Source organism: Bombina bombina, chromosome 1, assembly GCF_027579735.1.
Source record: "Bombina bombina isolate aBomBom1 chromosome 1, aBomBom1.pri, whole genome shotgun sequence".
Classification (NCBI taxonomy): domain Eukaryota; kingdom Metazoa; phylum Chordata; class Amphibia; order Anura; family Bombinatoridae; genus Bombina; species Bombina bombina.
In genome coordinates, this window is record NC_069499.1 from 1,452,175,693 (window position 1) to 1,452,197,694 (window position 22,002).

The window sequence follows — 22,002 nt, forward strand, 5'->3', positions numbered from 1 at the left end:
TTTCAAAGCTCTTACTACATCCAAAGAATGTAAAGATCTCTCCTTTGAATTCTTAGGATTAGGACACAATGAAGGGACAACAATCTCTCTACTAATGTTGTTAGAGTTCACAACCTTAGGTAAAAATTTAAATGAAGTCCGCAACACTGCCTTATCCTGATGAAAAATCAGAAAAGGAGATTCACAAGAAAGAGCAGATAACTCAGAAACTCTTCTAGCAGAAGAGATGGCCAAAAGGAACAGAACTTTCCAAGAAAGTAATTTAATGTCCAAAGAATGCATAGGTTCAAACGGAGGAGCTTGTAAAGCCCTCAGAACCAAATTAAGACTCCAAGGAGGAGAGATTGACTTAATGACAGGTTTGATACGAACCAAAGCCTGTACAAAACAATGAATATCAGGAAGAATAGCAATCTTTATATGAAAAAGAACAGAAAGAGCAGAGATTTGTCCTTTCAAGGAACTTGCAGACAAACCTTTATCCAAACCATCCTGAAGAAACTGTAAAATTCTAGGAATTCTGAAAGAATGCCAGGAGAATTTATGAGAAGAACACCAAGAAATGTAAATCTTCGAGACTCGATAATAAATCTTCCTAGACACAGATTTACGAGCCTGTAACATAGTATTAATTACTGAGTCAGAGAAACCTCTATGACTAAGAATCAAGCGTTCAATTTCCATAATGATTTGAGATCCTGATGGAAAAAAACAAAATTTATGCTTACCTGATAAATTCATTTCTCCTGTAGTGTGGTCAGTCCACGGGTCATCATTACTTCTGGGATATTATCTCCTCCCCTACAGGAAGTGCAAGAGGATTCACCCAGCAGAGCTGCTATATAGCTCCTCCCCTCTACGTCACCTCCAGTCATTCGACCAAAGGACCAACGAGAAAGGAGAAGCCCAAGGGTGTAGTGGTGACTGGAGTATAATCCAAAAAAATCTTTAGCCTGCCATAAAAAACAGGGCGGGCCGTGGACTGACCACACTACAGGAGAAATGAATTTATCAGGTAAGCATAAATTTTGTTTTCTCCTGTTAAGTGTGGTCAGTCCACGGGTCATCATTACTTCTGGGATACCAATACCAAAGCAAAAGTACACGGATGACGGGAGGGACAGGCAGGCTCTTTATACGGAGGGAACCACTGCCTGAAGAACCTTTCTCCCAAAAACAGCCTCCGAAGAAGCAAAAGTGTCAAATTTGTAAAATTTGGAAAAAGTATGAAGAGAAGACCAAGTTGCAGCCTTGCAAATCTGTTCAACAGAAGCCTCATTCTTAAAGGCCCAAGTGGAAGCCACAGCTCTAGTAGAATGAGCTGTAATTCTTTCAGGAGGCTGCTGTCCAGCAGTCTCATAGGCTAATCGTATTATGCTACGAAGCCAAAAAGAGAGAGAGGTAGCCGAAGCTTTTTGACCTCTCCTCTGACCAGAATAAACGACAAACAGTGAAGACGTTTGACGAAAATCCTTAGTTGCCTGTAGATAAAATTTCAGGGCACGGACTACATCTAGATTGTGTAGCAGACGTTCCTTCTTCGAGGAAGGATTAGGACACAAAGATGGAACAACAATCTCTTGATTGATATTCCTGTTAGTGACCACCTTAGGTAGGAACCCAGGTTTAGTACGCAGAACTACCTTGTCTGAATGAAAAATCAGATAAGGAGAATCACAATGTAAGGCAGATAACTCAGAGACTCTTCGAGCCGAGGAAATAGCCATTAAAAACAGAACTTTCCAAGATAATAACTTGATATCAATGGAATGAAGGGGTTCAAACGGAACACCCTGTAAAACATTAAGAACTAAGTTCAAACTCCATGGTGGAGCAACAGTTTTAAACACAGGCTTGATCCTAGCTAAAGCCTGACAAAAAGCTTGAACGTCCGGAACTTCTGACAGACGTTTGTGTAAAAGAATGGACAGAGCTGAAATCTGTCCCTTTAAAGAACTAGCGGATAACCCCTTTTCTAAACCTTCTTGTAGAAAAGACAATATCCTTGGAATCCTAACCTTACTCCATGAGTAACTCTTGGATTCGCACCAATATAAGTATTTACGCCATATTTTATGGTAAATCCTTCTGGTAACAGGCTTCCTAGCCTGTATTAAGGTATCAATAACTGGCTCAGAAAACCCACGTTTTGATAAAATCAAGCGTTCAATTTCCAAGCAGTCAGCTTCAGAGAAGTTAGATTTTGATGTTTGAATGGACCCTGGATCAGAAGGTCCTGTTTCAGAGGTAGAGACCAAGGCGGACAGGATGACATGTCCACTAGATCTGCATACCAAGTCCTGCGTGGCCATGCAGGTGCTATTAGAATCACTGATGCTCTCTCCTGTTTGATTCTGGCAATCAATCGAGGAAGCATCGGGAAGGGTGGAAACACATAAGCCATCTCGAAGGTCCAAGGTGCTGTCAAAGCATCTATCAGAACCGCTCCCGGATCCCTGGATCTGGACCCGTAGCGAGGAAGCTTGGCGTTCTGACGAGACGCCATGAGATCTATCTCTGGTTTGCCCCAACGTCGAAGTATCTGGGCAAAGACCTCCGGATGAAGTTCCCACTCCCCCGGATGAAAAGTCTGACGACTTAAGAAATCCGCCTCCCAGTTCTCCACTCCCGGGATGTGGATTGCAGACAGGTGGCAAGAGTGAGACTCTGCCCAGCGAATTATCTTTGATACTTCCATCATTGCTAGGGAGCTTCTTGTCCCTCCCTGATGGTTGATGTAAGCTACAGTCGTGATGTTGTCCGACTGAAACCTGATGAACCCCCGAGTTGTTAACTGGGGCCAAGCCAGAAGGGCATTGAGAACTGCTCTCAATTCCAGAATGTTTATTGGAAGGAGACTCTCCTCCTGATTCCATAGTCCCTGAGCCTTCAGAGAATTCCAGACAGCGCCCCAACCTAGTAGGCTGGCGTCTGTTGTTACTATTGTCCAGTCTGGCCTGCTGAATGGCATTCCCCTGGACAGGTGTGGCCGATAAAGCCACCATAGAAGAGAATTTCTGGTCTCTTGATTCAGATTCAGAGTGGGGGACAAATCTGAGTAATCCCCATTCCACTGACTTAGCATGCACAATTGCAGCGGTCTGAGATGTAGGCGTGCAAAAGGTACTACGTCCATTGCCGCTACCATTAAGCCGATCACCTCCATGCATTGAGCTACTGACGGGTGTTGAATGGAATGAAGGACACGGCATGCATTTTGAAGCTTTGTTAACCTGTCTTCTGTCAGGTAAATCTTCATTTCTACAGAATCTATCAGAGTCCCCAAGAAGGGAACTCTTGTGAGTGGAAAGAGAGAACTCTTCTTTTCGTTCACCTTCCATCCATGCGACCTTAAAAATGCCAGTACTAACTCTGTATGAGACTTGGCAGTTTGAAAGCTTGAAGCTTGTATCAGAATGTCGTCTAGGTACGGAGCTACCGAAATTCCTCGCGGTCTTAGTACCGCCAGAAGAGTACCCAGAACCTTTGTGAAGATTCTTGGAGCCGTAGCCAGTCCGAATGGAAGAGCTACAAACTGGTAATGCCTGTCTAGAAAGGCAAACCTTAGATACCGGTAATGATTTCTGTGAATCGGTATGTGAAGGTAAGCATCCTTTAAATCCACTGTGGTCATGTACTGACCCTCTTGGATCATGGGCAAAATTGTTCGAATCGTTTCCATCTTGAACGATGGAACTCTTAGGAATTTGTTTAGGATCTTTAAATCCAAGATTGGCCTGAAAGTTCCCTCTTTTTTGGGAACTACAAACAGATTTGAGTAAAACCCTTGTCCTTGTTCCGACCGCGGAACTGGATGGATCACTCCCATTAATAAAAGATCTTGTACGCAGAGTAGGAACGCTTCTTTCTTTATTTGGTTTGTTGATAACCTTGACAGATGAAATCTCCCTCTTGGGGGAGAGGATTTGAAGTCCAGAAGGTATCCCTGAGATATGATCTCTAACGCCCAGAGATCCTGAACATCTCTTGCCCAAGCCTGGGCGAAGAGAGAAAGTCTGCCCCCTACTAGATCCGGTCCCGGATCGGGGGCCCTCGATTCATGCTGTCTTAGGGGCAGCAGCAGGTTTCCTGGCCTGCTTGCCCTTGTTCCAGGACTGGTTAGGTTTCCAGCCTTGTCTGTAGCGAGCAACAGCTCCTTCCTGTTTTGGTGCAGAGGAAGTTGATGCTGTTCCTGCTTTGAAATTACGAAAGGAACGAAAATTAGACTGTCTAGCCCTCGGTTTGGCTTTGTCCTGAGGCAGGGCATGGCCTTTACCTCCTGTAATGTCAGCGATAATCTCTTTCAACCCGGGCCCGAATAAGGTTTGCCCTTTGAAAGATATATTAAGCAATTTAGATTTAGAAGTAACATCAGCTGACCAGGATTTTAGCCACAGTGCTCTGCGTGCCTGAATGGCAAATCCGGAATTCTTAGCCGTAAGTTTAGTTAAATGTACTACGGCATCTGAAATAAATGAGTTAGCTAACTTAAGGGCTTTAAGTTTGTCTGTAATCTCATCTAGTGTAGATGATTGAAGTGTCTCTTCCAGAGACTCAAACCAAAATGCTGCTGCAGCCGTGACAGGCGCAATACATGCAAGAGGTTGCAATATAAAACCTTGTTGAACAAACATTTTCTTAAGGTAACCCTCTAACTTTTTATCCATTGGATCTGAAAAGGCACAGCTATCCTCCACCGGGATAGTGGTATGCTTAGCTAAAGTAGAAACTGCTCCCTCCACCTTAGGGACCGTTTGCCATAAGTCCCGAGTAGTGGCGTCTATTGGAAACATTTTTCTAAATATCGGAGGGGGTGAGAACGGCACACCGGGCCTATCCCACTCCTTAGTAACAATTTCAGTAAGTCTCTTAGGTATAGGAAAAACATCAGTACTCGCCGGTACCGCAAAATATTTATCCAACCTACACATTTTCTCTGGTATTGCAACTGTGTTACAATCATTCAGAGCCGCTAACACCTCCCCTAGTAATACACGGAGGTTTTCCAGCTTAAATTTAAAATTTGAAATATCTGAATCCAATCTATTTGGATCAGAACCGTCACCCACAGAATGAAGTTCTCCGTCCTCATGTTCTGCCGCCTGTGACGCAGTGTCTGACATGGCCCTAATATTATCAGCGCACTCTGTTCTCACCCCAGAGTGATCACGCTTGCCTCTAAGTTCTGGTAATTTAGCCAAAACTTCAGTCATAACAGTAGCCATATCCTGTAATGTGATTTGAAATGGCCGCCCAGATGTACTCGGCGCTACAATATCACGCACCTCCCGAGCGGGAGATGCAGGTACTGACACGTGAGGCGAGTTAGTCGGCATAACTCTCCCCTCGTTGTCTGGTGAAATATGTTCAATTTGTACAGATTGACTTTTATTTAAAGTAGCATCAATACAGTTAGTACATAAACTTCTATTGGGCTCCACTTTGGCATTAGCACATATAGCACATGTATCTTCCTCTGAATCAGACATGTTTAACACACTAGCAATTAACTAGCAACTTGGAAATGCTTTTTCAAGTAATTTACAATAATATGAAAACGAACTGTGCCTATAAGAAGCACAGAAAAAATTATGACAGTTGAAAATAATTAAGTTATAGCATCAATCTTTGTCAGAAATATACAATTTTAGCAAAGGATTGTTCCCATTAGCAAAGGATAACTAACCCAGGCAGCAGAAAAAATACACAAATAAACGTTTTTTTATCACAGTCAACTACAATCTTCACAGCTCTGCTGTGATGATTACCTCCCTCAAAAAAAAAGGCTTTGGAGATCCCTGAGTTCTGTAGAGATGAACCGGATCATGCAGGAAGAAAATGAACCTCTGACTGAGTTTTTTGATGCGTAGTAAAAGCGCCAAAAATGGCCCCTCCCCCTCACACATAACAGCGAGAGAGATCAGTGAACTGCTTTAATTTAAACAAAACTATTGCCAAGTGGAAAAAATAGTGCCCAAAACATTTTTTTCACCCAGTACCTCAGAGAAATAAACGTTTTTACATGCCAGCAAAAAAACGTTTAACCTCAATAAATTAATTGTTATTTAAAACCTATTGCAAGTCCCTGCAAATTAGGTTAAGTCTATGCATACAGTATAAATCCAGTGAAGTACCATTCCCCAGAATACTGAAGTGTAAAATATACATACATGACAGCCTGATACCAGCTACATCTACTGCATTTAAGGCTGAGTTTACATTATAACGGTATGGCAGGATTTTCTCATCAATTCCATGTCAGAAAATAATAAACTGCTACATACCTCTTTGCAGATTAATCTGCCCGCTGTCCCCTGATCTGAAGTTTACCTCTCCTCAGATGGCCGAGAAACAGCAATATGATCTTAACTACTCCGGCTAAAAGCATAGAAAAAACTCCGGTAGATTCTTCTTCAAATTCTACCAGAGAATGAATAACACACTCCGGTGCTATTATAAAATAACAAACTTTTGATTGAAGGTAATAAACTAATTAAATCACCACAGTCCTCTCACACATCCTATCTATTCGTTGGGTGCAAGAGAATGACTGGAGGTGACGTAGAGGGGAGGAGCTATATAGCAGCTCTGCTGGGTGAATCCTCTTGCACTTCCTGTAGGGGAGGAGATAATATCCCAGAAGTAATGATGACCCGTGGACTGACCACACTTAACAGGAGAAAAGGGCCTTGAGATAGAAGGTCTGGTCTTAATGGAAGAGTCCAAGGTTGGCAACTGGCCATCCGAATGAGATCTGCATACCAAAACCTGTGAGGCCATGCTGGAGCCACCAGCAGCACAAACGAACGTTCCATTAGAATTTTGGAAATTACTTTTGGAAGAAGAACTAGAGGCGGAAAGATATAGGCAGGATGATAATTCCAAGGAAGCGACAACGCGTCCACTGCCTCCGCCTGAGGGTCCCTGGATCTGGACAGATACCTGGGAAGATTCTTGTTTAGATGAGAGGCCATCAGATCTATTTCTGGAAGTGCCCAGATTTGAACAATCTGAAGAAAAACCTCCGGGTGAAGGGACCATTCGCCCGGATGTAACGTCTGGCGACTGAGATAATCCGCTTCCCAATTGTCTACACCTGGGATGTGAACCGCAGAGATTAGACAGGAGCTGGATTCCGCCCATACAAGTATCCTAGATACTTCTTTCATAGCCTGAGGACTGTGAGTCCCACCTTGATGATTGACATATGCCACGGTTGTGACATTGTCTGTCTGAAAACAAATAAACGATTCTCTCTTCAGAAGAGGCCAAAACTGAAGAGCTCTGAAAATCGCACGGAGTTCCAAAATGTTGATTGGTAATCTCGCCTCCTGAGATTCCCAAACCCCCTGCGCTGTCAGAGATCCCCATACAGCTCCCCAACCTGACAGACTTGCATCTGTTGAGATCACAGTCCAGGTTGGACGAACAAAAGAGGCCCCTTGGACTAAACGATGGTGATCTATCCACCACGTCAGAGAGTGTTGTACATTGGGATTTAAGGATATTAATTGTATAATCCCTGCACCACTGGTTCAGCATACAAAGCTGAAGAGGTCGCATGTGAAAACGAGCAAAGGGGATCGCGTCCCATGCAGCAGTCATGAGACCTAGAATTTCCATGCACAAAGCTACCGAAGGGAATGATTGAGACTGAAGGTTTCGACAAGCTGAAACCAATTTCAGACGTCTCTTTTCTGTTAGAGACAAGGTCATGGACACTGAATCTATTTGAAAACCCAAAAAGGTTACCTTTGTCTGAGGAATCAACAAACTCTTTGGTAAATTGATCCTCCAACCATGTTTTTGAAGAAACAACACAAGTTGATTCGTGTGAGATTCTGCAGAATGTAAAGATTGAGCAAGTACCAAGATATCGTCCAAATAAGGAAATACTGCAATACCCTGTTCTCTGATTACAGAGAGAAGGGCACCGAGAACCTTTGAAAAGATCCTTGGAGCTGTTGCTAGGCCAAACGGAAGGGCCACAAACTGGTAATGCTTGTCTAGAAAAGAGAATCTCAGAAACTGAAAGTGATCTGGATGAATCGGAATATGAAGATATGCATCCTGTAAATCTATTGTGGACATATAATGCCCTTGCTGAACAAAAGGCAGAATAGTCCTAATAGTTACCATTTTGAATGTTAGTATTCTTACATAATGATTCAATATTTTTAGATCCAGAACTGGTCTGAAGGAATTCTCTTTCTTTGGTACAATGAATAGATTTGAGTAAAACCCCAGACCCTGTTACAGAACTGGAACTGGCACAATTACTCCAGTTAACTCTAGATCTGAAACACATTTCAGAAATGCCTGAGCCTTCACTGGGTTTATTGGAATGCGAGAGAGAAAAAATCTCTTCGCAGGCGGCCTTACCTTGAAACCTATTCTGTACCCTTGTGAAACACTGTTCTGAATCCAAAGACTGTGAATCGAATTGATCCAAATGTCTTCGAAAAATCGTAACCTGCCCCCTACCAGCTGTGCTGGAATGAGGGCCGCACCTTCATGTGGACTTGGGAGCTGGCTTTGACTTTCTAAAAGGCTTGGTTTTATTCTAGATTGGAGAAGGTTTCCAGACAGAAACCGTTCCTTTAGGGGAAGGGTCAGGCTTCTGTTCCTTATTCTGACGAAAGGAACGAAAACGATTAGCAGCCCTGTATTTACTTTTAGATTTTTTGTCCTGAGGCAAAAAAGTCCCTTTCCCCCCAGTAACAGTTGAAATAATAGAATCCAACTGGGAACCAAATAATTTATTACCTTGGAAAGAAAGAGAAAGCAAAGTTGACTTAGAAGACATATCTGCATTCCAAGTTTTAAGCCATAAAGCTCTTCTAGCTAAAATAGCTAAAGACATATACCTGACATCAACTCTAATGATATCAAAGATGGCATCACAAATAAAGTTATTAGCATGTTGAAGGAGTTTAACAATGCTATGAGTATTATGGTCTGATACTTGTTGTGCTAAAGCCTCCAACCAAAAAGTGGAAGCGGCAGCAACATCAGCCAAAGAAATAGCAGGCCTAAGAAGATTACCTGAACATAAATAAGCTTTCCTTAGAAAGGATTCAATCTTCCTATCTAAAGGATCCTTAAAGGAAGTACTATCTGCCGTAGGAATTGTAGTACGTTTAGCAAGAGTAGAGATAGCCCCATCAACTTTAGGGATTTTGTCCCAAAACTCTAATCTGTCAGATGGCACAGGATACAATTTCTTAAACCTTTGAGAAGGAGTAAAAGAAGTACCCATATTATTCCATTCCCTAGAAATTACTTCAGAAATAGCATCAGGGACAGGAAAAACATCTGGAATAACCATAGGAGGTTTAAAAACCGAATTTAAACGCTTAGTAGATTTAGTATCAAGAGGACTAGATTCCTCCATCTCTAAAGCGATTAAAACTTCTTTAAGTAAAGAGCGAATAAATTCCATCTTAAATAAATATGAAGATTTATCAGTGTCAATATCTGAGACAGAATCCTCTGAACCAGAAAAATCCTCATCAGAAACAAACAAATCAGAATGATGACGGTCATTTAAAATTTAATCTGAAAAATGAGAAGTTTTAAAAGACCTTTTACGTTTATTGGAAGGAGGAATAACAGACATAGCCTTCCTAATAGATTTAGAAACAAAATCTCTTATATTAACAGGAACATCCTGAGTATTAGATGTTGAGGGAACAGCAACAGGTAATGGTATATTACTAATGGAAATACTATCTGCATTAGCAAGCTTATCATGACATTCATCACAAACTACAGCCGGAGGAACAGTTACCACAAGTTTACAACAAATGCACTTAACTTTGTTAGAACCAGCATCAGGCAGCGTCTTTCCAGAAGTAGATTCTGATCCAGGGTCAATCTGAGACATCTTGCAATATGTAATAGAAAAAACAACATATAAAGCAAAATTATCAAATTCCTTAAATGACAGTTTCAGGAATGGGAAAAAATGCCAATGAACAAGCCTCTAGCAACCAGAAGCAATGAAAAATGAGACTGAAATAATGTGAAAAAAAGGTGGAGACAAAAATGACGCCCACATTTTTTAGCGCCAAAAAAGACGCCCACATTATTGGCGCCTAAAATTTTTGGCGCCAAGAATGACGCCACATCCGGAACGCCGACATTTTTGGCACAAAACGTCAAAAAAATGACGTAATCACAACTTCCGGCATCAAGAATGACGCCGGAAATGACCAAAAAAAAATTTGCGCCAAAAAAATCTGCGCCAAGAATGACGCAATAAATTGAAGCATTTTCAGCCCCCGCGAGCCTAACAGCCCACAGGGAAAAAAAGTCAATTTGAAAACAATTTTTAAGGTAAGAAAAAATTGAATATGCATATGCATTAACCCAAATAATGAAACTGACTGTCTGAAATAAGGAATATTGATCATCCTGAATCAAGGCAAATATAAGTTTAAAGACATATATTTAGAACTTTATAAATAAAGTGCCCAACCATAGCTTAGAGTGTCACAAAAAATAAGACTTACTTACCCCAGGACACTCATCTACATATAGTAGATAGCCAAACCAGTACTGAAACGAGAATCAGTAGAGGTAATGGTATATAAGAGTATATCGTCGATCTGAAAAGGGAGGTAAGAGATGAATCTCTACGACCGATAACAGAGAACCTATGAAATAGATCCCGTAGAAGGAGACCATAGAATTCAAATAGGCAATACTCTCTTCACATCCCTCTGACATTCACTGCACTCTGAGAGGAAAACCGGGCTCCAGCCTGTTGCGAAGCGCATATCAACAAAGAATCTAGCACAAACTTACTTCACCACCTCCACGGGAGGCTAAGTTTGTAAAACTGAATTGTGGGTGTGGTGAGGGGTGTATTTATAGGCATTTTGAGGTTTGGGAAACTTTGCCCCTCCTGGTAGGAATGTATATCCCATACGTCACTAGCTCATGGACTCTTGCTAATTACATGAAAGAAAAGAGCAATAGGTGTGGGGTTTTTTTTGTTAACAATATTATCACAATATTTCTACAAAGTCTGTATAGTTAACTCACACACAATTTCATTTTCATTTTCCCACAATGGCACTTTGAACGGCTGATCATGGATGCTGATCACTGAACAGTGTCCTAGTGTGTGTTTTGTCATTGGATAAAGTGGTGTTAAACAATCTGAAAACCATTTGTATATAGATTTTATGGGTTTGATCAATCATGTTTTTAAAACTTTTAATATGTTTAAAGGGACATAAAGCCCATTTTTTTAATGATTTAGAATAAGCATGCAATTTTAAACAACTTTCCAATTAACTTCTATTATCTAATTTGCTTCATTCTCCTAATATCCTTAGTGGGAAAGTATATCTAAGGAGGCTCAGTAGCTGCTGTTTGGTGGCTGCATATAGATGACGTGTGATTGACTCACCCATGTGCATTGCTATTTCTTCAACAAAGGATATCTAAAGAATCAAGCAAATTAGATAATAGAAGTAAATTTGAAAGTTGTTTAAAATGTTATTTTCTATCTGAATCATAAAAGAAACAATTTGGGTTTCTTGTCCCTTTAAAGTTTTTTTTTTTTTTTAATTCATTAAAAAAAAAACTTGATTTCAACTTTGGTGAGGTTTTCACCTAACATAAAGAAGAACCATGCAGGAAATTAATGTCCATAAGAAGAAAGTGGCTGCCACTTATCTCAACTTCTAAAACTAGATTTGTAACGGTTCTCACACTGTAAATCATAAAACCGCTAAATGATGAGGTTTTAAAGAAAGTTAAAAGTTGCAGAAATCACTTTACAAACTGCGATTTCCAATCCTCAGTCTCACTGTACAGAATGGGGGTGCTCTTTTTGCCCCATTTAACCATTTAATTTGAGAAGATTGCGGGTTTAAACAAGCAAGACTAAATGGCAAATACTTAGTTGCTGAATTAAAGTGCAAAACCCATGGTCTGGAGGATTGTGCTTGCGAAAGTCATTGCGGTCCATGCATCATATTTATCCGTTATCGGCTCAGATACAGTCTGACTTTTCCCCAATACGGAAATATTATTGCTTGGACTGTGATCACCAGAACTTGAAAAAAAATCAGATCAGGAGATGAAAAAAACACAGATAAATGAGATCAGAAAAATTGGAATGGACCCCATAGTTAGCTAACATTAATAAAGCGAACATCCCATGATCTAACTAATCAGAGCAGGTAATTTGTGCATCGGAATGTACCATTATACATAGGGAAACACATTTCTTGTCTACTGTAATTTCATGGGACTAGCAGAAATGTTAAACCCTGCTCATTCAAGGCAAGGTAGGTTGTTGGTTGCAGGGCCGCTACTAGAAATTTCGGGGCCTCTGACTTAACCATTGATCAGGCCCCCCCCCCCTTTTTGACATGTGCAATTTTTGACCAAGTGACTAAAACGTATATGCACTTTATTTTTAAGTGTAATCAAACTTGGAAATGTTGTAAAGGTAGTAACACAGAAATACACAGACACACTCATACACTGAAACACACACTCACACAAAAGGATTCACATATAGACACTCTAGCAGACATGCAAAGAAACACACAAACACACTCAGACACAGACACCCAAACAGACACTCAGAACTTGTTTACATTGACCTGACAAGTAATGAGGTAGACTACAGTTTTGTCAAAAAGGAGATTTACAAAACAAAATATGGAATTCTGATTATCTTTTTGTCAAGGAAGATGCCAACTAAATGATGCCAACAGCATACAGTGACTGAAAGGAAGGGCCCTGAACTAGCTAAACAATAATTTAAAGGTTAAATGGTGGATTGTTGACTTCCAGAAAGTTCTCATTAGTCTCAAAGTCTGTAGAAAGATGTGAATAATCAGTAGTAAGGTCAAAATGTCCTAAAAAGGAACAGACAATGGACACACACACACAAACTCTAACACAAACTTGCACATACACCCAAGGAAACACTGACAGAGAAAGTCTCAGAAAACACACAAAGACATACACACACACACACACACAGAAAACACACAAAGACATACATACACCCACTCTCACTGAGACATCCACAGAAAACACACAAAGACATACACACACTCTCAGACACCCCCAGAAAACACACAGACATACGCACACACCCTCATAGAGACATCCACAGAAAACACAGACATACATACATACACACACCCACCCTCACAGAGGCATCTACAGAAAACACACAAAGACATACACACCCACCCTCAAAGAGGCATCCAGAGAAAATACACAAAGACATACATACACACACCCTCACAGAGACACCCATAGAAAAAGCACAAAGATATACGCACACACCCTCACAGACATCCACAGAAAATGCACAAAGACATACACACCCACAGAAAAAAATACATAAACACTCATAGAGACACAAACAAAAGCACAAAGACATAAACACAGACACCCACAGCAACATTCACAGGAGGTAAAATTTCTGCACATTGCATCCCCTAAATCAACAGTGTGTGACATGCATGATAAAAAAATTTGCAGAAATTAAGAGATGACTTTTTAAAGAAACATATTTGTAAATGTGCAAACAAAAATAATTATGTGAATTCAAATTGTACATTAATGATCTGGGTAGATGGCTAGATGAAGAAAAGTACTTTTGGAAGGTTGACATATGTGTTTTTTTCCCATTTTCCCCAACCAAGAATGCTGTACTCTATATGGTCTTGGTGGAACCATAAGCTGTGGTACGCAGTCTCACACCATTAGATCTGGTTAAATGCAGGATTTAGGCTTGTTTGTATGTATTTCAAAATTAAGTCAGCTGTAGTATAAACTGAACAGTGTTAAGTTATCCCGACTCATTTCAAACACTGAACAATCTTAGTCTGAGAGTAACATTTTATGCAGATGTAAAAATTTTAGATACAATGCCTCCTTGCATCTGGAAAGTCCTTGCATAAAGAGGAAGTAAACTGGAATTTAATTAAAATATATATATTAATTAAAAAAAAACTCATATCTGCCAAAAGGGCACCTACCATTTGTGTATTGAGGAGGAAACATTTCTATAATAAATATAGAATTTCTACAGCATTGTCAAATAATCATAAATATGCTGCTACATATTGCTAAAAAATGTGTTTTTATGGACCCCTGGCCCCACCATACAACTACTACCACACTGAAAGTTACAATATGAAATTGCACAAAGAAATAAAAAAACATATACTAAGTAAGTCCTACCTCCTCTGCAAATGAAAGTGATCTGCTGTCTGACTCAGGCACACACTGTACAAACTTAAGTGCCAAGTCTGTCTCACACTGTGCATAGTGGTTTAGAGCACACTAAGAAATCCTCTCAAATGCTAATGCTTTACTCCTTGTAATAACATTTCCCACGCTCAATAGCACTCTGCTGTAGTACCCACTGGTGGCTGCCAAAATGTAATAAAAAACTTTAAATAAGTTGTTCTTGCTTCATGGGGTCCCCCTTTCCCATTGGGCCTCTGACATGTGTCACCCCTGTCACCCCCTGATGGCGGCCCTGGTTGGTTGGGTAAATAAATTGTTATATACAGTATAAATAATGGTAAATGCTCAATACAGCTTGTCTCAGGGAAACACATCATCCTCTAATCATAAAGAGAACACACCAGCCTGTGCTATCACTACCCCTTATTGTGAAACCAGTACAGTATCTGCTCACCTTCAACTGATGCCAACTCTGCTCTCAGTCTGTTCCCCAGATCAATGAGCTGTTGCTTCTCTAGGCTGAGTTGGGATATTTTTCTAGCAGCTTGTTTCAGTTTGCTGAGAAGTATTGGCACGTGAGCTCCAGAAGAAACACTACCTAAGGCTTTAAATAAAGATAACTCTTGTCGAAGCAGCAGGATCTCTTCATGAAGCTGCAAAATATTAACTGGATTCTGAAGACAAAGACAATAATACAACACAATAACTACCAAGCAACAGGAATGTATAAATCATTAAAACTTTTAGAAATATTATACACTTACCATTTTAACATAATGCTTTGATCAGTAATTATCTATCCCAGAGTAAGAGAGTAAGGTTAGATCAGTATATGTAGAGTAGCTGGCCTAATACGTAGGTACTCAAAATTTAAATATGGGTGGTAGTTTCAATTAGCAAAAACCCACCCACCAATAAACAAGTGCTGTCCTGAGCTAGAAATTGGCTGGCTCCTTAGCTTAGATGCCTTCTTTTTCAAATAAAGATAGCAAGAGAATGAAGAAAAATTGATAAGAGTAAATTAGAAAGCTTAAAATTGCATGAATCATAAAAAAACAAAAACAATTTGGGTTCAGTATACCTTTAAAGTAATTGTAAACGTTAACGAATTAAAGCCCAGTATCAAATAATAATCTTAAAAATAGGGGCACTCAAAATTCATTAAAGTTTACAAAGATACTTATTTTATTAAATACTAACTTTTGCGTTATGGTAAAGATAACGATGATCCTCCGCCCGCATCTCCTGCTCTTTTTTAGCATATGGATGACGAATCAGGCTCCCTCCAATCGTTGTGTGCCCCACGAGCTGGACGTCAAAGGGGGCGCACAATGATTGGAGGAAGCTGGATTGTTCTGCTAAAGAAAGCAGGAGATACGGGTGGAGGATCAGCGTTATGTTTACCTTAACGCAAAGGTAAACATTTAAAAAAAGAAGCGTCTTTGTAAACTTTATTTAATTAAAGTGCCCCTGTTTTTAAGATTATTATTTGATATTGAACTTTAATTTGTTAAAGTTTACAATCACTTTAAAGGAACAATTTCCAATATATTTAATACTATGCAGCTTGAATTACAAATCATTAGGAACTCATTAAGGGGGGAGGGTAATGGTACAGTGTGCCTTTAAGTCATTCAATATTGCCATTTTACCCTATTATATTTTGTGTGTTATAGACTTGGTTACCAAATCCACACAAAGCTGCACTAGATGACCGCTATAGTCTCTTATTTAAGAGACATGATACTCAAATATTGAAATACTTGAAAGTGATGCAGCATATCTGTAAAAAAAAAACTGACTAGAAAATATTATCTAAACATCTCCTCAGTAGCCACATCCCATTGTAAAGGGACTATAAGCAGCCAATCAGGATACTAGTCATGTGACTTGCAAGGGAGAATGTAACTGACATGTGCAGGCACATTCATGTTATTTTCCTCTCCAGTTTAAGGAAGTTTACTATGAAATCTAGACAGATTTCAGTGAAATATCATGAGATCACAGTAAAGCTAAATGTGACATCAGCACTGTTAAAGCATACGAGTATATGCCCCTTTAAAAAGAACTGGCAAGAGGTGATAACTGCACACACTAATGCCTATTAATGCTGGTATCTCAGCCATTGACATGTTAAAAAAATAACATATAGGTGGGGTACACAGTCAAAGTTAAAGGGGACACTAATAATTGCCAATGTCAAAGACCTACAAATAAAATAACAATGCCTTAGCTTATATCTGTATTTATGTGGCCTTTTAGTGAAGAGAGGATCATGGGTGAGGGGGACACAGGTGGACAAGCCATTATGCAGGGTGGACTACTGCCTCTCCAGAACCTGGGGAAGCCTAAGGCCACAAGGGGTATTTCAATAAGTGATAATGTAAATCTAGCCCGTCATAAACAAAACAGCATTTTTCTCACAATACTAAACAAGATTTTGCAGTAAAATTAAAATTATTTACCTAGACAGTGAATACATACTTGTAAAAACCACTAAGAGAATTAGTATTACACAAATGTGCTTCTTCATTTGGAATTTCACATCCAATGATGCTCTAGCTCCCCCTGCTGGTCACATTCCAAAACAATCATGCATGTGTGTAAAATTAAAAATATATATATGTGTGAGTGAGGTAAACGATTTTTCCGTAATCTTTACCACATCAGCAACAATCAGGCCTGCAATATATGGAGATTATTTTGTGAGTGAGAACACACTAAAGCTGTTGAAAGTGAACCCAACAAAACTCCAAAGTAAAAAAAAACAACAGAATTTATGCTTACCTGATAAATTTCTTTCTCTTGTGATGCATCGAGTCCACGGATTCATCCATACTTGTGGGATATTCTCCTTCCTAACAGGAAGTGGCAAAGAGAGCACCCACAGCAGAGCTGTCTATATAGCTCCTCCCTTAGCTCCGCCCCCCAGTCATTCGATCAAAGGCTAGGAAGAAAAAGGAGAAACTATAGGGTGCAGAGGTGACTGAAGTTTTTTTTAAAATAAAAATATACTACCTGTCTTAAACAGACAGGACAGACCGTGGACTCGATACATCACAAGAGAAAGAAATTTATCAGGTAAGCATAAATTCTGTTTTCTCCTGTAAGATGTATCGAGTCCACGGATTCATCCATCCATGTGGGATACCAATACCAAAGCTTTAGGACACGGATGAAGGGAGGGACAAGACAGTTACCCTAAAAGGAAGGCACCACTGCTTGTAAAACCTTTCTCCCAAAAATAGCCTCCGAAGAAGCAAAAGTATCGAATTTGTAAAATTTGGAAAACGTATGAAGCGAAGACCAAGTCGTCGCCTTACAAATCTGTTCAACAGAAGCCTCATTTTTAAAAGCCCATGTGGAAGCCACTGCTCTAGTAGAATGAGCAGTAATTCTTTCAGGAGGCTGCTGGCCAGCAGTCTCATAAGCCAAACAGATTATGCTTTTCAGCCAAAAGGAAAGAGAGGTAGCCGTAGCCTTTTGACCTCTCCGTTTACCAGAATAAACAACAAACAATGAAGATGTTTGACAGAAATCTTTAGTTGCTTCTAAGTAGAACTTTAAAGCACGAACCACATCAAGATTGTGCAACAGACGTTCCTTCTTTGATGAAGGATTAGGACACAGAGAAGGAACAACAATCTCCTGATTGATATTCCTATTAGAAACAACCTTAGGAAGAAACCCAGTTTTGGTACGCAAAACCACCTTATCTGCATGGAAAACAAGGTACGGTGAGTCTCATTGTAAAGCAGATAACTCAGAAACTCTTTGAGCCGAAGAGATAGCTACTAAAAACAAAACTTTCCAAGATAGAAGCTTAATATCTATGGAATGCATAGGTTCAAACGGAACCTGTTGAAGAACTATAAGAACAAAGTTTAGGCTCCATGGCGGAGCAACAGGTTTAAATACAGGCTTAATCCAGACCAAGGCCTGACTAAACGCTTGAACGTCTGGGACATCTGCCAGACGTTTGTGTAAAAGAATAGACAAAGCAGATATTTGTCATTTTAAGGAACTAGCTGATAATTCCTTCTCCAATCCTTCTTGGAGAAAGGACAATATTCTAGGAATCCTAATCTTACTCCATGAGTAACCCATGGATTCACACCAACAAAGATATTTACGCCAAATCTTATGATAGATTTTCCTGGTGACAGGCTTTCTAGCTTGAATCAGGGTATCAATGACCGACTCAGAGAAACCACGCTTTGATAGAATCAGGCGTTCAATCTCCAAGCAGTCAGACGCAGAGAAATTAGATTTGGATGCTTGAATGGACCTTGGATTAGAAGGTCTTGCCTGATTGGCAGAGTCCACGGTGGAACAGATGACATGTCTACCAGGTCTGCATACCAACTCCTGCGTGGCCACGCAGGCGCTATCAGAATCACCGAAGTTCTCTCCTGCTTGATTCTGGCAACCAGACGTGGGAGGAGAGGAAACGGTGGAAATACATAAGCCAGATTGAAGGACCAGGGCACTGCTAGAGCATCTATCAGTACCGCCTGGGGATCCCGGGACCTGGACCCGTAACAAGGAAGTTTGGCGTTCTGTCGGGACACCATCAGATCCAATTCTGGTGTGCCCCATAGCTGAGTCAGCTGGGCAAATACCTCCGGATGGAGCTCCCACTCCCCCGGATGAAAAGTCTGACGACTTAGGAAATCCACCTCCCAGTTCTCTACCCCTGGGATATGGATTGCTGAGAGATGGCAAGAGTGATCCTCCACTCATCTGATTATTTTGGTTACCTCCATTATGGCTAGAGAACTCCATGTTCCTCCTTGATGATTGATATAAGCTACAGTCGTGATGTTGTCCGACTGAAATCTGATGAATTTGGCCGCAGCTAGCTGAGGCCACGCCTGAAGTGCATTGAATATCGCTCTCAGTTCTAGAATGTTTATCGGGAGGAGAGTTTCCTCCCGAGACCATAAGCCCTGTGCTTTCAGGCATTTCCAGACTGCACCCCAGCCTAGCAGGCTGGCATCTGTCATTACTATTAGCCACTCTGGCTTGCGGAAACACATTCCCTGAGACAGGTGGTCCTGAGACAACCACCAGAGAAGAGAATCTCTGGTCTCCTGGTCCAGATGCAGTTGAGGAGATAAATCTGCATAATCCCCATTCCACTGTTTGAGCATGCATAGTTACAGTGGTCTGAGGTGTAGGCGGGCATAAGGAACTATGTCCATTGCCGCTACCATGAGTCCGATTACCTCCATACACTGAGCCACTGATGGCCGAGGAATCGAATGAAGAGCTCGGCAAGTGATTAAATGTTTTGATTTTCTGACCTCCGTCAGAAATATTTTCATTTCAACCGAGTCTATCAGAGTCCCAAGGAAACAAACTCTTGTGAGAGAGACGAGAGAACACTTTTTTATGTTCACCTTCCATCCGTGATATCTCAGAAAAGCCAACACGATGTCCGTGTGAGACTTGGCTAGCTGGAAAGTCGACGCCTGAATTAAGATGTCGTCTAGATAAGGCGCCACTGCTATACCCCGCGGTCTTAGAACCGCCAAAAGGGACCCTAGCCCCTTTGTGAAAATTCTGGGAGCCGTGGCCAACCCGAAAGGGAGGGCCACAAACTGGTAATGCCTGTCCAGAAAGGCGAATCTGAGGAATTGATCTCTGTGAATAGGAATGTGTAGATACGCATACTTTAAATCCACGGTAGTCATATATTGACCCTCCTGGATCAGAGGAAGAATAGTCCGAATAGTCTCCATCTTGAAAGATGGTACTCTGAAGAATTTGTTTAGAATTTTGAGATCCAAGATCGGTCTGAAAGTTCCCTCTTTTTGGGAACCACAAACAGGTTGGAGTAAAAACCTAGCCCTTGTTCCGCTCTTGGAACTGGGCAGATCACTCCCATGGTATGTAGGTCTTCTACACAGCGTAAGAACGCCTCTCTCTTTGTCTGGTTTGCAGACAATTGAGAAAAGTGAAATCTCCCCCTTGGGGGGGGGGGGGGTAGTCTTTGAAGTCCAGAAGATATCCTTGGGACACAATTTCTAAAGCCCAGGAATCGTGAACATCTCTTGCCCAAGCCTGAGCGAAGAGAGAGATTCTGCCCCCTACTAGATCCGATCCCGGATCGGGGGCTACCCCTTCATGCTGTCTTAGAGGCGGCAGCAGCAGGCTTCTTGGCCTGTTTACCTTTGTTCCAAGCCTGTTTAGGTCTCCAGACTGACTTGGATTGGACAGAATTCCCCTCTTGCTTTGCTGCAGGGGAAGCTGAAGCGGGACCTTTGAATTTCCGAAAAGAACGAAAATTATTTTGTTTGGTCCTCATCTTATTTGTTTTATCCTGAGGGAGGGCATGGCTTTTCCCTCCAGTGATGTCTGAAATAATTTCTTTCAGTGTAGGCCCGAATAGGGTCTTTCCTTTGAAAGGGATGTTCAACAACTTAGATTTTGATGACACATCAGCAGACCAGGACTTAAGCCATAACGCCCTGCGTGCTAAAATGGCAAAACCTGAATTCTTTGCCGCTAATTTAGCCATTTGGAAAGCGGCATCTGTAATGAAAGAATTAGCAAACTTAAGGGCCTTAATTCTATCCATAATATCCTCTAATGGAGTCTCCACCTGGAGAGCCTCTTCTAGAGCCTCAAACCAGAAAGCAGCTGCAGTAGTTACAGGAACAATGAATGCAATAGGTTGGAAAAGAAAACCTAGATGAACAAAAATTTTCTTTAGGAGACCTTCTAATTTTTTATCCATAGGATCTTTGAAAGCACAACTGTCTTCGATAGGTATAGTTGTACGCTTAGCATGAGTAGAAATAGCTCCCTCCACCTTAGGAACAGTCTGCCACGAGTCCTGTATGGTATCAGATATGGGAAACATTTTCTTAAAAACAGGAGGGGGAGCGAACGGAATACCTGGTCTATCCCACTCCTTAGTAACAATAATCACAATCCTCTTAGAGACTGGAAAAACATCAGTGTAAACAGGAACCTCTAAGTATCTGTCCATTTTACACAATTTCTCTGGGACCACTATAGGGTCACAATCGTCTAGAGTAGCTAATACCTCCTTGAGCAATAAGCGGAGGTGTTCAAGCTTAAATTTAAAGGCTGTCATATCAGAATCTGTCTCAGGAAGCGTCTTTCCTGAATCAGAAATCTCTCCCTCAGATTACAAATCCCTTACCCCTACTTCAGAACATTGTGAGGGTATATCGGATACGGCTACTAAAGCGTCAGACGGCTCAGCATTTGTTCTTAACCCAGAGCTGTCACGCTTTCCTTGTAAACCAGGCAGTTTAGAGAAAACCTCTGTGAGGGTTTTATTCATAACTATGGCCATGTCTTGTAAAGTAAATGAATTTGACGCGTTAGAGGTACTTGGCGTCACTTGTGCGGGCGTTACTGGTTGTGACACTTGGGGAGAGCTAGATGCTAAACCCTCATTTCCTTCTAACTGAGAATCATCTATTGCAATATTTTTAAGTGCTAAAATATGCTATTTATAATTTATAGACATATTAGTGCAAGTGGGACACATTCTAAGAGGGGGTCCCACAATGGCTTCTAAACACATAGAACAAGGATTTTCCTTGGTGTCAGACATGTTAAACAGGCTAGTAATGAAACAAACAAGCTTGGAAAACACTTTAATCAAAGAAAATAACACTTTAAACAAAATCGGTACTGTGCCTTGAAGAGAAAAAAAGCTGCACAAACTCTGCAAAACAGTGTAAAAAAGCAGTAAACAAAACGAAATGTTTACAGTAGCATCATAAA

The 22,002-nt window shown here is 40.8% G+C and overlaps 1 protein-coding gene across 1 annotated transcript in view; it reads right to left on the reverse strand.

Moving 5' to 3' along the window:
- Positions 1 to 22,002, reverse strand: part of CCDC57 (coiled-coil domain containing 57) — a 233,531-nt gene that overhangs the window by 96,460 nt on the left and 115,069 nt on the right. Inside the window, exon 14 of the mRNA XM_053705728.1 lies at positions 14,690 to 14,909. Within this exon, the coding sequence (XP_053561703.1) occupies positions 14,690 to 14,909 (220 nt within the window). The remainder of the gene's footprint in view (positions 1 to 14,689; positions 14,910 to 22,002) is intronic.